This window comes from Channa argus, chromosome 2 (assembly GCF_033026475.1).
Source record: "Channa argus isolate prfri chromosome 2, Channa argus male v1.0, whole genome shotgun sequence".
In the NCBI taxonomy this organism is placed as follows: Eukaryota; Metazoa; Chordata; class Actinopteri; order Anabantiformes; family Channidae; genus Channa; species Channa argus.
The window spans coordinates 7,182,953-7,200,243 of NC_090198.1; the positions used below are offsets into that span (position 1 = coordinate 7,182,953).

At 39.8% G+C, this 17,291-nt stretch overlaps 1 protein-coding gene across 3 annotated transcripts in view; it reads left to right on the plus strand.

Moving 5' to 3' along the window:
- Positions 1 to 857: 857 nt before the first annotated feature.
- Positions 858 to 17,291, plus strand: part of ntrk3b (neurotrophic tyrosine kinase, receptor, type 3b) — a 156,784-nt gene continuing 140,350 nt past the window's right edge. The window contains exon 1 of one of the 3 annotated variants that reach the window (XM_067495062.1): positions 858 to 1,580. In XM_067495062.1, the coding sequence (XP_067351163.1) occupies positions 1,339 to 1,580 (242 nt within the window). In that variant the 5' untranslated portion in view covers positions 858 to 1,338. The remainder of the gene's footprint in view (positions 1,581 to 17,291) is intronic. The other 2 variants (XM_067495061.1, XM_067495063.1) reach the window with 2 other exon arrangements.

Consider the following 17,291-nt stretch of genomic DNA (forward strand, 5'->3'; position numbering starts at 1 on the left):
TAAAATGTTAGGGATACAAATAAACAGTACCACTTCCCTGCCCCTAACAAAAACATTGAATACTATATTGTGATACTGATAATGTGCAGTAATACAAAGAAGGACTGTTTACATACAACCATTTGTATTGTATATAACATTCCCTATTTAAATAGACCACCAGTACAGAGTTGCTGTTTAACCCCAGGTGACCTGCGGGTTTGGGTTATAATGGGGATCTGAAAACTGTGACAGAAATAAAGTATCTAAAGACTGATGGCACAGTGCCTTCAGTCTGCTGCAAACACTGTTCGAAAAGCCAGCACTGCATTTTTTTCTGGTGTTTGTATAGGTGTGACAGTGGAGGCCACATTCGTAGGACTTTTGTGCTAACTGACAACTGACAGTGCCACTTACAGACATTGCTTTCGCCTTGAAATGAAAGAGTCCTTCAACCACTGTACTCGGAGTAAAATGAACAAACATGAAATCTTGGTGGAATGAAAGGCAGAAGACTCAAGTAAGTGCATTCTGCCTGTTGTTTTCTTAGTAATAACAAAATGTCCGTTTGATTGCTCGTTTCATTGATTCTTTTACTCTATAATTATAAAAACTTCCAAAAGGACGGAATATTTGTAACACACACTACTACAGGACCATTTCCCCCTCATATTTTCTCTATAGTGACGTTTTATTGACGTTGTTGCAAATGAGTTCTGTATTTACTGAGCATCAAATGATGCCACTCAAATATTTTTATTAGACCACTTGTTTGCAGTGGCTTTAAAACCACGTAGCGTTCATACAGCCTGCTTTTCGGATCCGTGTATTTCGGGGCTTATTGTGTTACTGTGTGTCTGTCCTCCTGTAATCACTGTTGATTGCGTGCAGCTTCTGCAGGTGTCAGTATGACTGTAGCCGGTAGGAGGGACTTGATGCTCCAACTTCTCATTTTGTCTCTGCTCTTCAGCCAGTCGTCCTGGTCCTGCTTGGAGAGAGACGACGGCATCAGCAGCGCCTTATTCCGGGGAAACACCATGCATCTCAGACCGAAAAGACGACTGGAGACTCACAATATTTCCGTCTCTTGTTTTTGATTTTCGTTTTTTTTTTTCTTGCGTCTTTTCTTTCTTTTTCTTTTTTTTTCACCCCCTCCTCCTTTTCACCCAGTCTCTGACGCGCAAGGACACTACAGCATCCATCCACGGCAGAAACGCTCACATAGAGCATCCTCTGTACAGACGCACCACCATCCTCCACCTTCCTTCTATCCTCCTACTCTCCTCCTCTCTCCTCTCCTGTTCTGTTCTAACCCAGAGGACATCGGGACCTCTTCCCCCCCGTTCTTTGCCCGGAGACATGGATCTATGGTTTCATTCGATCCGGATTTGCTGGTGGAGGGTTTTGTTTCTGATGAGTGTTTTCCAGGACTATCTGAGCTCCATGCTGGACTGCCCGCCGACCTGCAGCTGCTCTCAAACAGAGATCTATTGCAATAAGTCCGACAACGGCAGGTTTTTCCCTTTACTCGCCCTGCAAGATCCTGGGAACAATGGGACCAGTGTTGACATAGCAGAGTTATTCAAAAACATCACGTCTATGTAAGTAGCTGCGGATTACGCCGTGCGTTTCTAAATCATTAATTGATCCCATCCTCAGTCGGGCTTCCAGGGTGTCTGTTGCTTTTTTTCTCCACCAGTCTGACTTGTTGACTGATTGTGTTTTATTTTCAGACTTTTAAGACTTCAGTCTGTGTAGTGGCCCTTAATGCTACAAGCATCTTTTATAATCGGTCTTGTGTGGAGTGTAAACGTGCTTATTCTCTCCAGCACAGTAAAACGCATCATTTGCAACATTGTTAGACGTGGCAACAAACCACCTGATCTTGAACAGTGGTCGTGAATGCCAGATTTTTTTTTCGTGTGTGTGTGTGTGTGTGTGTGTGTGTGTGTATCTCCCATAAAGTTGTTCCTCCGCAGCGGCACCGCAGGCCTACATGGCCAAATGGCAGAAGGATGTTGCGGAGGAGCTCAGATCACCCATTCACTTGACTCCCGTCCTCGTGTCCAACAACTGCTCCGACAGATTGCGCTAAATGAAACAGAAATAAATGGTGCACTGAGGTCAACCAGTTATATTTGAGCCTGCATCCTCTGAGACAAACTTTAGTGCGTCCACATGAGGCGGGGGTCTACAAGAGGGCGCAGAAAACGTCACCTGGGGCGTTTTTGTTTTTTTTACATGTAGCAGGATGCTTGGGTTTCATGTAGGCTTTGCTTAAAACAGAGGAGCTGTGATGACGGCAGACTCTCCAACCCCCCCTCACCCACACACCCCCAGAAGTACATTTTCATTCTGCCTACTCTCTCTCTCTCTCTCTCTCTCTCTCTCCTCTCGCTCTCCTTCCCTGGCATCGATCCCTGCTGCCAACATCAAAGCTTTCTTTCTTGAAAAGTCAGGAAAAAAAAAAAAAAAAAAGCGGAGCTCGGCCCTTAAAATAAGACCTCTGATTTTGATGAGGCTGATTTGCATACACACTAAAGATCCCCCGTTAACGCACTGGAATTCCCTGCGCGGCTTCCTGCGCGTCCTGTTGCGCCACAAAGGACTTTTCCTCCCATCGCTTTTTGGTTTCCCGTTTACCCTTTATCCGTTTGAGGGAGACAACAACTTATTTTGTGACACGGTTCATCGCGTTGCTGTGCCACTAGAGGGTAGCCTGGTACCCTCTATCCACTTGGAACCAAGTGCTCTTTACAGCAGTGGAGTCATTTACGTGACTGTTTTATCAGAGAGACTTTTTAGTCAAATCAGGCACAGAATGAGCGTCTTCTTAAAGCCCAGCAACATTAAAAGCAAAGGATAGTAAAGAGCTGAAGGGTCAGAGGTGAAAGCACACTATTAGTGATTAGTGCGACCCTGGTGTAACCCTCAGATAAAGGTTTCCTCTTTGTAAAACCTGCTTCATTCACATTCCAGTCATTTATCTCTCCTCTTACACACTGGGATCGTCACTGGAACAATCCACCACTTGGATTCTCACTTAAAAACGTAAGAATTTTGTTGATAACAAGCACAAAGTCACACATTTGATTGCCTTTTTTGCCTTTGAGAAACCCAAATGCAATTGACCCGGGACTAATTGTGCATTTCATGGCACCTCGCCAGCAGGCTGGTTGTTTTCCTGCTGCTCAGCATGGACGGCAACCTCCACCCAGCACCACCAGCAGCTCAATGACAGCTTCTGAGAGCCTATACTTCCCAGTGTCACATCAGCTTACATATCAGATGGCAATTCACACAGTCAGTGCCAACAGAGAAAACGATTTGTTGAGTGTGTAAAACCTGATAATCGCTGCCATTTTAATATTTAGTAATTGAAGCCTAAATGTAGAAACCAATAATACACAACCACAGTATTTCACACGGTATCTGAATAATATACTATAGAAATTGAAACATACAGTAAACGCAACTCTTTGGTTAAAAAAGCGAATCGTTCATATTTGTCCCAGTATCCATAGTAATACAGAGCAGTTAGCAGATTTTGCTAACAAGAAATCTATTTCATTCATCATGGGAGAGATGGGGACAATTTATGGTGATGAAAACTGGTGGAAACTGAAAACTAGTGCGAGAGCTCCTAGCGAGAACTGTGGGAGGATTGACCGGCCAAAGAAAACTGCCAAGTCCAGATAATAGTTTTCCAGTTCTCTCACATTAGAGACTCATCACAAGAGGCATCACTGTTTGAAGTGGATAAGATAAGGCCTTGCTGTGATACTTGAAGGGAAAAAACGGTTTTCATGAGAGCAGCTGAAACATTTGACAGTGCTGTAAGTGCAGATCTGACTGCAGGTGTGCGTTTGTTTGCTGAATCCAATCAGCGTCTCCACCTCTGGTGATGACGCATGGCCTCGTGTTTGTTTTCCCTTATTGTACTCTCGAGAGCTTGGTTTGGAAAGAGAGGCTGAAGGTTCAGGCCAATGTGTGCGCGTATCATTGTATCGTCTGTTGCTCAATGTCTTCGACATGTACTCAGAGAAAATTCCCCCCTGTAACCTCCTCATCTCTGCTGAATAACCGCTTGTTATTCAACTCTTCATTCAACAATGGAATGCAGTACGTTTCATCAGTATGCATTCATACACACTGCTGAAATGACTGCACATTATTAAATCAAATTGTGAGCGGAATGTGTGATAGCCAGAATCTAAGGTTGCCTTAAGTCATATGATATACATTTATAATGGTCATACAAACATATTAACCCCTACAGTGAATCTTAGTCCCAAATATTTGAGCAACACATTTTCTAAAATGGCTAAGATTATGTGATGGGAGGAGGGGTTCGGGTGGGGGATTGGCACTGGCCACCCCCAAAGTCTGAGTGGCCACGTGCCACCTCGTGCCAGAGTAAGATGGAGGTACTGTAGGTAGCTCCTGTAAAACTTTGAGAACAAGGTGAACTGACCAGCTCTAAGCCTGAATCGAGTCATAACTAAAAAAATAAGCAATATTTAATAATTTTTGACATGTTATAAGTGCTTTCATATTTTTTTTGTCTCATTAGAAATTTTTAGTAGCCACGACCAGGAAGATTATCCTTCCAAATGATTGATGTTTACCTCTTAGCTGTCCAATGTTATTTTTTTATGACTATTTTTTGTATCAATAATATACAGTTAATTATATCTGCAAAGCGTTTTACATTTGGGTTTAAAATTAGTTTTCAACTGTGACATCCTATTTTGAGTGTGTGCCCCAGTCTGGCCAACTCAAAAAAACATTACTTGATCGGCCTCTGGTTAGATCTGATTTTCCTAGTAAATTTCAAAGATTATTGGATTTGTACCTGTTTGAAGAGTACTGCAGATTTCTTGGTCCCCTTCCACTAATTATATATGTATCACAACCCCCACGTGACACATTATATTCTATAAAAATCTCAGTTTAATTGTATTTATAGTTTGTCAGCTGTGTTCAAAAATTTTAGCTTTCCTTCCACCCACTCTCAATGTATGAGTACAGGAGGTTACTAGTTTCTACATCATACTTGCATAAGTCAAATACTGCACAATAATTGGTGTCTAGTTGTGATGTCACCTGAGTTTAACATGTATATATGTATGAGCAGCTCATGCATATATACATGTTAAACTCAGGCGTAAATGAGCACAGAGAAACAGCTTTCTAGTGTGGAAAGCTGCACATCATTTCAATTCAGGTTATGTAACATAAAACAGAACACATTTCTGAGTAAAGGGGGGCTATGAAGATACAATCTTTGAATTTTAAATAGAGCCACGAGAGACCCAAAATCTCCACATTTCCCAACACAGCTCAAAGATAAGTTTATTTTTTGGGAGGCGTTGACTCTGTCGTGAAATCAGTGTGTAATTTTCCATCCCTCCGTCCATCCTTGCAGGTAAAGGACGTCTCAGTCCCTCTGAAATTCTTTGAATGCATATTTGATTATAGAGTCTGACTGTAGTACAGATCTTTACGACACATTGTTTTCTTTACAAGTGAATGTACAGATCCAAAGTCCTCTATTTGCCTTTGAAATGCCAATGCTCTTCCAAAAGTAGTTTTGGCTTCTTTAAAGTTAACTCTTTTCTTCAGTCAAAGAGATTTATATGGACTTGTAAAATTGCCATCTGTTTATCTGCAAACAAACACACTCCACGCTCCAAAATGGTTTACTGTTTATCTGCTTTGCCAAATATGGCTTGAAGTTTATTGTTTAATATCTTTAAAATCTCAATGATCCAGTCTATAAAAGTTTGTCTTTTCATTTCCAAAAGCTAATGCGATCTTTTAAAATGCATCGTGATGTTCTATTTATCACAATTAATCTTTTATTTTCAGATGGTGTATAGGTTTTGGGTTTTATTTCAGTGGCACTGAAGCAAGGACAGGTTTTAAAAGATAAATGACATCATGTAATAGACCCTGATCTTTGACCTCTCTGACCTTACAAACTTCAGTTATAAAATGCCATACAATGGGATCACGGGATGGAGGGTGTGATCTAATAGGATAAAGTACATATCGCATCCCTTTGATGGCTGTATAATCCACTTGCCATCACATTCCACAATTATTGTCAGTTAAACTGCTTTCTTAAAAGTAGTTTTTTTTTTCTCTCTCCTTTTTATTTTTTTTTTTTTACAAAATTGAAAGAAGCTGAGCTCCACTTGAAAGTATCGATCTTTGGACACCTTCCGCTACACATGTTTTATGAAACCTGCCAGCTAGCTGATGCTGCCAAAGAAACTTGTTCCATACAGGAATGTTTCCAAGGTCGGCTGAGGTGACTTGTGTGGGCAAAAAGTGTCCCTTGGTTCAGACGCTGAGCATTACTGCATTATGTAAAGTCAGTGTTTTCTCTGCGTCTTTAAACTACTGTGCTGCCCACATAATGTATGGGTGACTGTGCCAGTACCACCTTCAGCTCCAAGTATCTGCTACATAATGCTTGCGTAAGGCTTCTGAATGGGAACAGATAAGCAAACTTTTATGGAATTTCTCTGAAATTGTCAAGAGCTGAGTATTTCCTGTTCAACTGAGAGTCTTTGCTAAAGTGCTGGAGTACCAGTTGAACCCACAGTGAAAAAGGTCCTGGGAACATTTGGATCATGTATTTAAAGGGCCACTGCCACAATTTAGTGTTGCTTTTCCATAAGGTTGGGGGACTTGCAAACAACAAAATTAACCACAGAATGCTCTGGACTAACAAGAACATTCACTATTCACTAGTGATTTGCCAAAAAATAGTTGACAACAAGGAAACAATTCACTGTTGGACCAGTAGTTAAGAGTTCATGTTTGTCCGAGAAGCTTGTTTGCTGAACTTCCTGGGACCTCTTAATTTTGAGTCCCTGTCCTCCTGGATAACACGTAAAAGCAATGTCTACTTGCCGCTTGGTAAAACGTTAACATAAAATGCTGGAGAAAGTGCAGGTTACCGATTCACACGCCATTTACTAACAGACAAACTGCTCAGATTGCAAATGTTGAGGCACCAAAAATGTTCCATGTTGAGTGCTTTGTTTGCAAATGACAAAGTACAGTATCTCAGTACCACAAACATAATTAAACCTGACTCGCTCCCCCTAAACACATCCTGTTTATGCTTATCTGCAGCCTATACATTGGAAAGTGATGGACAGACAGCACGGGAGCTTCAGGGCTCACTTGTTTAGTTCATGTAACAGCGTCTCACCTTCGGCTCGATGCCAGTTTGCTTGTTAGCTTTTTAGCATGTTAGTCTGTGGATATTACACCTGCATTACCCCTGCCTGCAGACGCTTGACGAACCTACAGCAATATTTTAGGCAACTTTGGTCGGCATATTTTTCTTTACTGTATAATGTAACACAATTGTACATTTACAAGAAAAACACTCGATTATAGGTGATTGTAGCTGGCAGCTTCATACTTGGATTAAATTTGAAACACTGCCAGCACATATCGAGGGGAAAAAAACACACTTGAACATCATGATAGTAGCCATGGCTAAAGAACAATACTGTATGGCTCCTCAAGATATATTTTTTTTAAAATAGAATGTTTGGATTTTCTAATTTAATAGTCTGTTTTACTTCCTAATTCTGAATTAATTAATGTTTTGGGAAACTAGCAAAAACTACCAGTCACAGGGTTTTTGTTACTTCCCCTAATCTGCGATGCCACATACAGTAAGTATTAGTGCACCTCCTCCATCCCAATGCACTCACACATCTTCAGTCTCACTGAAACACCCCCTCACGGATAAGGCTACAGATTTAATATATTTTTATTTTCTCATCAACTCCCACCTCTGGTTCTTAATCTATCTCTCTCTTTGTCTCTTTGCTGTATTAAGTCTTGATGAATGGGTTTCTGATGTCCACTGAACCTATATGTGTTTGTCATAGTGATTTGTCTTTTTCATCTTGATATTTATTTTAGTTGTATCCATTTTGTTGAAGTTTTTATACTCTATAGGCGTCAGATGCTTATGAGCCGGCTGCTGATTCTTATTGTGATCTGCCATTTCAAGGCACAGATGATTTATATTTAAACTTCACATACTGCACCTTCTGTTAGCTGCTCATGAGCTCGGAGCATCACACCTGTTCGACATCAGCTTTGGATATAGCAAAATGCGATTTAAAAACACACATTGCTATATTCTTACTGCACTGTTCCTCCACCTCTGACAGATGATGTTTTGAAACAGGTCAGTTCACTTTTTGAATAGGGCTGGGTTGAGATTTTGTGGGAAAAATGTGATTTTTATCCAGTAAGCAATCGTAATTTGGGGTTGTTTAGCTGATTTAACAGTGGCCACAGTACTTGCTAAAGCATAGATGCAAAAAGAAGGACAATGTGATGACTATTGATTGATGAAATAACTTTTGAGTGGAGCTTGGTTAAGTAATTTTTTTTTTTCTCAAGGTCCGATACTCTTAGATATTGAATGACGTGAAAAGATGAGCAGACTGAGACTTTTGGCTCAATGAAACCATCGCAAACTGATAAATGCTTTTAGTAGGTCACAAAGTGTACGATCAAAGTGTAAGTAAACACCATTAGGAATCTGGCCAGGCATTCAATGCCAACTTTTGGTACTGTTCTTGGCGATTTTCGATACTCTGTTTCAGATCAGTCCCCAACCTTAAGCCTTGAGAAAACTGAGCTAAGAAGTAGCAGAATTCATGCTGCTAACATGAATACGGTGTTTGAGAACATCTGCAGTGGCTGCAGTGCTGGAGAATGCATGAACAAGGAGGACATTTTTCATGTCATTGTAGTTTTATAGGAGAGCTATTCTCTTTGTAAATTAATTATTGCCCTGTCTTAAGCTATAAAATGACTGGCAAATGAAATGCTTTTCTAATAGGGTCCAGGTGAGCTTGACAACCTTCGAGATCTGTGTTGCATCTCCAGGCCCATGCTGCATCAGTGTCATCACTGCTAATGTCCTTTAATCGCCGAGGACAGACTTGCTAACACTCGTCCTGTGGGTTGGTCCCCCCCACACAGACCCACTGCTGACTCCACGTTGCGAGGCATACCTCAGGCAGCGCATGTCGGGCTCCTCTGTTATAAGCATATCATCAAGTTTGCATGAGCCTGTCTTTGTTGAAAGTAGGTCACGGCTGCAATCTGAGAATTAGGGGGAGAGAGTAGCGGTTTCGTTCAGATCCTCTGCATGCAGGGATCCTGTGAGATGTCCCGGACATGTGACTTGCCCAGCTTCTCCCACGCCCCCACCCCCCCACCACCACCACCTCAACTCCCGCATCTGCAGGCAGCCCTCGCGCCTTAAAAGATGCATACTAATGAAGCACCTTCCATCCCATTTAACAATCAAAAGATGCATTGAGGATTGAGGGGTGAAAACTACTGAAGGCTCTGCTGTTTTAGCCAAGATTAGGAAAAACCCTTTAAAGCCTTGCAGCAGCATTCCAGTCACTTTCTGTTGACATTTATTTGAGCTTCTGCTTTTATACAGCAGATTATGAGTCAGTGTCGCCACAGTGCTCAACAGTTTATCATGTCAAATTTGCGAGATTGAATGTAGCAGAAAGAAAAAAAGAAACATCTATCTGCCTTTTTGAACTACAATTCGTTCCATGGCGGCATGAAATAAATGCAAAATAGGCCTGACTGAAATTTTTCTTTTGTGCATAGTCAATAAGTTTACATCTACTTACATCGCTTTGGTTGGACAGCAAATGTCAAGTGCCAGCTGCGTTCAGATATCCACTGATGAACACGAGACAGAAATGTTTTGTTTATTACAGTCACTCATATTCAGACACGGTATCCGTAGGCTTACCGAAGCCACACTGAAAGCTGCATTATAACTTCTTTCTTCCACCTGATATTGATGGATGATTCATAGTATATGTGTGTTTTTTGTCTCTCCTCTCTTTGTTTCTGTCAGTCTATCTTTATCTCTCTCTGTCTCTCTCTCTCTCTCTCTATCACACACACAGTTAAGTTTATCACTCATAACCCATTCCCAGGTGAGGATATATGTCTGACCCTCACTCTGTCCATCATGATGTGTCGACATGATTGAAACCCCACCTTCCCTTCTTTGTCTCCCGCCCCCTAATAAAGCTCCTACTTATTATTCATGTGGGATGTTTTGTGTGTCAGAATAACATCAATCTTAATGTATTATCAAGTAGGATGAGTCACACCACTGTCCTCCATGTCAGCATTGACTGGCAGAGCCGTGTGAATAATGCAGTTGTCTCAGTTCTCACTGAGCTTCAGGCATGTTCTCCTGCAGCACATGCCTGCTTATGGATGCTATTGAACAGCATTCTGTCTTCTCTTTTTTTAAAAAACAAACAAAACAGAAACACTTATTTTTAAAGCGCCACTGAATTATAAATGAATTGTTAATCTATGTCACTATTTCATTCATCTATAGTCCCATGTTGGTATTCTTATTAGTTTTGTTAGTATTCATTTTATCATTTTAAGGTCTCAGCCCTTTGGTGTGCTGACAACTGGAAAAACACTTTATTTCAAAGCCTGAAAAGACAATTGCATTGTGTTTGCGGCATTTCAAGTCAGTTGTGACAAAGCAAAGCATTACCCAGGTAACAGCACAGCGAGCTGCCCTCCCCTGCCTTCATCCATCCATCAGTTCTCCATCTGCACAAACAAGCACGATCTGTTTGAAGCAATATGTGTGCTGATGTTTGGGTGGTAAAGCCTCATAATGAATTAATGGCTCTAAAATCCTGGCTGTTTAGCTTTGACCGTCACCATCATCCACTGTGAGGACAGCGTGAAACACTGCAACAAAAAGGGAGCTTTGCCATAAAGCAGAAAGATATCCGAACACACACACATACACACACATACATATCTATAATTTTTGGCCTTGAGCACCATAGTAGCCTCAATTTATTGATTAACTGAAATGGCCTGATGTCTGTATTTGCTCTGTTCCCTGGACTGTTGGTGTGTATGGCACTATATCAACACATTATGGACCTGGCAGGCCATTCAGCTGTACTCACTGATCATTCTCATTGAGGCTGGTGGCTGTACGGGACTCAAGAGCACCAGGAGGGGTTTTTAAGACCCCGACAGATCTTTGTGTCGAGGCAGATGAGAACACATTAAAAGTAAATGGTCCTCTGGGACTCAGCTCTCCTTCCTACTGGCTCCCTGTTGGTACAATGACCTTGCTACTTCAGTCAGAATATCACACTCACTCTCCATCTTCCTTCATAGGTTAAAAAATGTATCATTTTGAGAAGTGCCTGACATCATCGTCTCTTCCTGCTGAATCACACCCTCATCTCTCATTTCTCCCTCCTCCAATGTCTTCTCTTGGTAAATGTAAAAAAAACACCTGCGCCTTAATTTGCCACATTCCATTCCTACAGTTTTGCCTCTGCATAGATCCATGGCATCATTTCATAATCATTTGTTTTCACACGGCAGTCCTCCATGCACATCCCAACCCACTCACATACAAAAGCATCATGTCCCATGACATACAGTATATGAATATTTATAGTAAATGAAATATTAGCCTACTTGTGCCCACATATTGCTATAAAAACAATTATTTTGTGTCACTGCTTTTCAGGCTGAATACTATGGGTACGTATTTATGTTAAATACAATTATTTGTTTGCTTGCTAAGATATTCGTGATGCAGATACTACTTTCGTTCCTATTGGACAAATACGAGTCTGCAGCTAGCAGAAAGTTACCATAACATGAATGGAAAGGTGGAGTCAGCTCGTGAAGATGTCACTGTGGCCATCAGAGGTGGCAAATTTACATTTAGTCTTCACTTACAATAAGTGGAAGTACAGATACCACCTAACGTGAAAAGGCTCTTTGCCCTGTATCCAGTGAAATTTAGTAGCTTTCATTAGCAGTTTAAGAAGGTTTTTATACCAATTTTTGGACAGAATGCAGGCAGGGTTTTACATTAAGGTCTTTAACCACTTTCCCTTTGGGCAAATAGCTGAGATGTTTTATAAATAACTAAAAGATTCAATGTTGTATATGTATTTTTTTGATGATTGAGAAGGCAGAAAAACAACAGTGTTATAGAGAAGCACAAATACTGATCCCAGGTCCTGATAAAACCAAACAAAGAGATAAACGGCAGAAATAAAAAAACCTGTTGATTAAATGTGAATCTGACACATTAACGTCTTTGTTTTCTATAATTTACATTCTTAAGCAGCTAAATGGTAACACATGTAATCAGTGGGTGGATTATTATACAATGTGATCATTAAAGTAATAAGAACTATAGTGTGAACTAAAAGAGCCAACGCAATGATTGGAATTGATAAGCAGGCAAACAAATAACTTTGTCTCTGCCCTCTCATATGGCCAAGAGGACCCTTTTTTTTATAAGGGCACTCTCCCTAGGGATGCAGGTTGTCATTTGGCATCAGGCTGGTGTAATACAAACATAGTGGTTTGGTTGGGTTTAGGTGCAAACCATCAGGGTTAGATTTAGGTACTAATTAAGCATTATTGGGGTTAGTAAAGTTCTGGTTTAAGGGCAAATGACGTTTGTCACATAATGTGCATCATGTGATTTCACCCTAGATGCAAACTCCACTTGTTGACCCACCCACCCACCTGCCATGCCATACTAAGTTACGGTTTGCTGTATGTTCACTGACAATTGGTATCATTGGGTTTTGGCTCCACAAAGGACTTATGTGGTTAAACTTTGCAGGAGGACAGTCTCTGAAGTCTGTGACTGTCACACCACAGACCCAAATTTCATTCCAGCTTCCTTTCTTTGGTTTATTATGATGTAAATATGACTAGATCTAGTCATTTGATTTGAGTGACATTTTATTATCATGTTCAAAACCAGTATCCTCATAATGTCAATAAAAAACTTAATCAGGTTGAAATTACACATTTAGAGATTTCAGGTTAACTGTGTCAAAATGCTTTTACATTACCTCTCTGGACAATCTACCTGGTATCATTTGACATTTTGTTTCTGCTGCAGACACTTTGTGCCACATGTAGCTTCCAGCTTTTCCACGTAACACTGGAAGTGAAGTGGCTTTCACTCCTCATTTGTACTTTTTCAGGTTCGAGCTTCAGAATGTTCCGGGCTGCATTAGCATACAATAGTTCTATTTACAAATCCTCTATTGCTCACACAGTAGCTATTTCTGAAGACCTTGTGCACACAAACCTTGTGTGTTTGAAATCATTTTCCTTACTTTGAAAACTGTCAACCATGAGCTGTTGTCACCACTTCTAGCTGCTGTCTAACAGCATATTTTACACACTGTTTTAATACTTTGATTTTCAGGTTTTAGTTGTTTAAATTTGGGTTGTTTAACTGGCAATTACGGTTAGTCAGGTGAAGTTATTCAGCCACACACACAAAAAAATCATCTGATTTGGGAGAGTGAAGCTTTGCATATTTTTTTATTTTTTATTTTTTTTTGTTTGTCCTTTCGGCTTATCCCTCGAGTTCAGGGTCGCCACAGTGGATCGTTGTCTGCATGTTGATTTGGCAGTTTTTACGCCAGAAGCCCTTTTCGAAACAGCCCTCCCTAATTTGTACCGGGCTTGGACCGGCACTGCACAGCTAGGGATGGGAATGGGCTGTTAGGGGTTCAGTGTCTTGCCCCGAGACACATAAAGCCGGGACCGGGGATCAAACCACTGACCCTGTGGTCCGTTGGAATTTAATAAAACTAAATGGAGAAAATGTTGCTGCTGCTCTTTAGGAGGTTATGAAAGTGCAGGATTTAAATTGTGGTTGAAAACGTTTGCAAGAATATTATTACAAGATGGACCTTTGCTTGAACAAAGATGGTTTTAATACATGCATTTGAAAAACCAAATGTCCTTATAGAGCCAACTAATCTGGTGCAAATTTAATGCAGCACTGATTTGCTTTATTTTTGCTTCTCTTTAATGAATTTCGATACATTTAAAGGAGCTGTTGACATTTTATAAATTTTCAGTGCACCTTTTCAATAGCAAAATCAGTAAAAGACAAGCATTTGACAAATTTTGACCTCATGCAGCCACACTCAGGACGCAGGAGATTTCAGCAAATTTCATCATCCTATATTTCATGCACTTCATGAAGCACAGAGGTTGCTGTATAATTTATTAATACGTTAGTGCCTGCATTATACGAGTCAATGTCACCAGACTCAAAAGGCTCAAAAAACAACAACAACCATGAATGCAAACTTTAGCAGCAGGAGAGGAGTCATTCTGAGTTGAATCGATTTGGTTATTGAGCTAAATTAGCCTCCGTGAGGAAAACATTTCTTTTCTGACAGGACTTTGATGGAGAAACTGGCTGACATGTCCATCAAGAGAAGTCACTTGCAATGACAGCTGTCTTCATTTGACACTGTGAAATGTAGACGCTTCTTATTTCCAGAGGAAGCCATCACCTGTCAAACATCACTAATGTGTTTATTGTTACAAGAAAGATCAGGATTGTTTCCCTCTGGTTATTTTAGAAATGGGCAGGAGTCTTAGTGATTGAATGTTCAGTTTGTTGAAATGCAGTTACTTTAAAAAAAAAAAAACTTTTCCCACATTGAACACAGTCTGATTTATGGACAGTGCGTTAGACAGACTAGGAGACAAACATCCTCACCCCTCCTACACAAAACATAGCCACAGCAATATTTGTCATTTCGTGTCGCCTCCCGGTTGTTTTGTGTTTCTCTGTGGTCATTTCCACAAGGTAGTATTGTATATAATTTGTAGTCCCTTTTTGTCATCACATTATATTTCTTTGTGTTTTTATTCAAGTAAAAAACAAGGGAAACAATGAAGAACCAAGTGAGAAATATAAATTCAGGACACACCCTTTAGGTATATGGTTTTTGCTGAAATGTAGTTCCCCTTCATTTTAACCCATTACTCATTCAATTTTATGTTTGGTTCTCCCTAATGATATGTTTAGTAGCACTTGTCGAACATGAACAAAGAGCTGCCGGCCAAGCTTCTAAGGGTTTACATTTTAAAGGTGGACCGGCGTGATGTGCCCTACCCTTGGATGAGTTAGAACTGGACTCACACACTCTCATTTTATAAAATATTGAGTGTGTATATATGTAAGACAGAGTGTGTGAGTCTGAGAGAAGCAGTTACTTAAATGGAAGCAGGGAGAAAAATAGCAAACAAATCAAATATTCAACAACCTTGAGCTCTGTTTCCCCCCAGTTCCATCCTTCCTACTGGAGGTAATTGGTTGACACTGTAGACTTGTGAGAAAACTGTAATACGTGAGGACTAGATGTTATTGCCTCTCACGTCCCAGTCACAAAACAAGGCGACAAATTTGAGAGGAATTTAACAAGGACCTTCTGAGACTTCTCTTCCTGCATGTGTTTCAGTAAATCTGAGAAAGTAGATGTGTGTGGCTTTGGCAGAGAGATAGAAAATGTAGAGGTGCAGCTTTTTAATCCTTGTGTATTGTCACAGAATGAATGGATTCATCTGAGAAACAATGAATTTCAAGGATTTATTGGGAAAAATAAAAAAACTTCTACCCTTACACCACCACCTAATGTTGAATATTTACTACTGATTATAACAGTGTCTTGTAATAACGAGAAAAAATTGTGTCATGTCATAAGAAATATTCTCATAATAACAAGGTGGGATATATATATATATATATATATATATATATATATATATATATATATATATATATATATATATGTGTGTGTGTGTGTGTGTGTGTGTGTGTGTGTGTGTGTGTGTATCAATGTGTGGATGTGCAGCCATAAAGTGCCATTGCTTTGAAGGAATGAAGACACTGCACTGTGAACTCTTTGTCTTACATATTTTACATGCAATTTATTAGTATATGGTTTGTTTCTGTTAGCAGTCCATGAAAGTTATACATGAAAATGTCCTGATGAAAATAAGAGCTTCACCACCTGCCAGTTTTATATTCTCTTTCTGAACAACAAATGTGTATATATATATAAAGGCACATATTTGTACAGTCTACTTTAAAATGCTCTTCCCTTTATTCAGCCTGGCAAATTTTGTCTCAATGCACCTCTAATCTAAATCATATCTCCCAGATGTGAGGTTTGAAATAAATTAAACCTTAGAACACAAGTCTTTGATCCTTTTTATTTTTTTTTTGTGGAAATTGTGATGATTGTGGTGTTGTGTCTCGGCACCTCTCTTCCACCTTGCCGTATTTTATTTGCCAAAACAAGACACCTTCACTCACTGCCAACCCTGTTAACCAATGTTCTCGCAAAAACAGCATTCTGTTGTTTTGACACCTGGTTAAATATCACTGTGGCTGATTCGCATTCCAGCGTCGTTGGAGCCTCCGTTCCTTTGCTGCAGGTGTCAGAGTCCTTCGTCAACATCCAAATGCAAATTTATTGAGAGCTCTAATTAGCACGAGGAATCGGGTGAAGAAGTGTCACACAGATGATTCAGCTTAACCTTTTGCTTTGATTTCCCTCAAACTGGATTCATGGTGTTTACAGGGACAAAACTCTGTTTGCCCCTGTGGTTCTGAGGCCATGTCATGTTGCCGTGGATCACTTTGCAACTGTTCTGTATGTTTCCCGTGTTTCAAGTGAATGCACTTACAGTACATGCATTTACAAAATGATCTTTGTCTAATTATTGTGGTTGAAGCTTCCCTGCACTTGTTTCCCACTAATACCAAGATCTTTCTGTCTCTTTGCTCCATGACAAATGTACACACCTCTCTTAAAAAATATATATATTTATAAATCACTTGTCCACACTTCCTTATTGAAATGGAATTACATCCATCCATTCTTTTGTACTCTAATCAATTTGCTATAAAAATAAAATGGCATAAACAAAAAAGCTGTAAAATGCTATGTTATGGTTCTAAGTACAATGAAAAATATGATTTAAGATTGCTTTACAAGAAAAAGCGAATTTAAAAAAAAATTAATTTCTCTTTGTATTTCTCTTTTTAAAAAAATCATTATCTTACAAACCTGCACTTGGATTTGGATGTGTTTAAAAAAAAAATTGCGATACTCCACACGATGATACAAAATGTAGTTGACATGTTGGGACGATATCTCACATTTTAGGAAACAAGAAATCAAACGTAAGTCAACAAACAGTGGTGCACATGAGCAGAATACACAGTGGTGAAAAGTAATGAGAAAGTACAGTTGTAAATACTGTTTTTCTTAAATAACTGATGGGAATGTAAGTTTTTACACATAGAAAAATGTACATAATAATAACAGCCCTGTATATTATTTGTACATTTCTGCTCCTTGTAAACTAACACA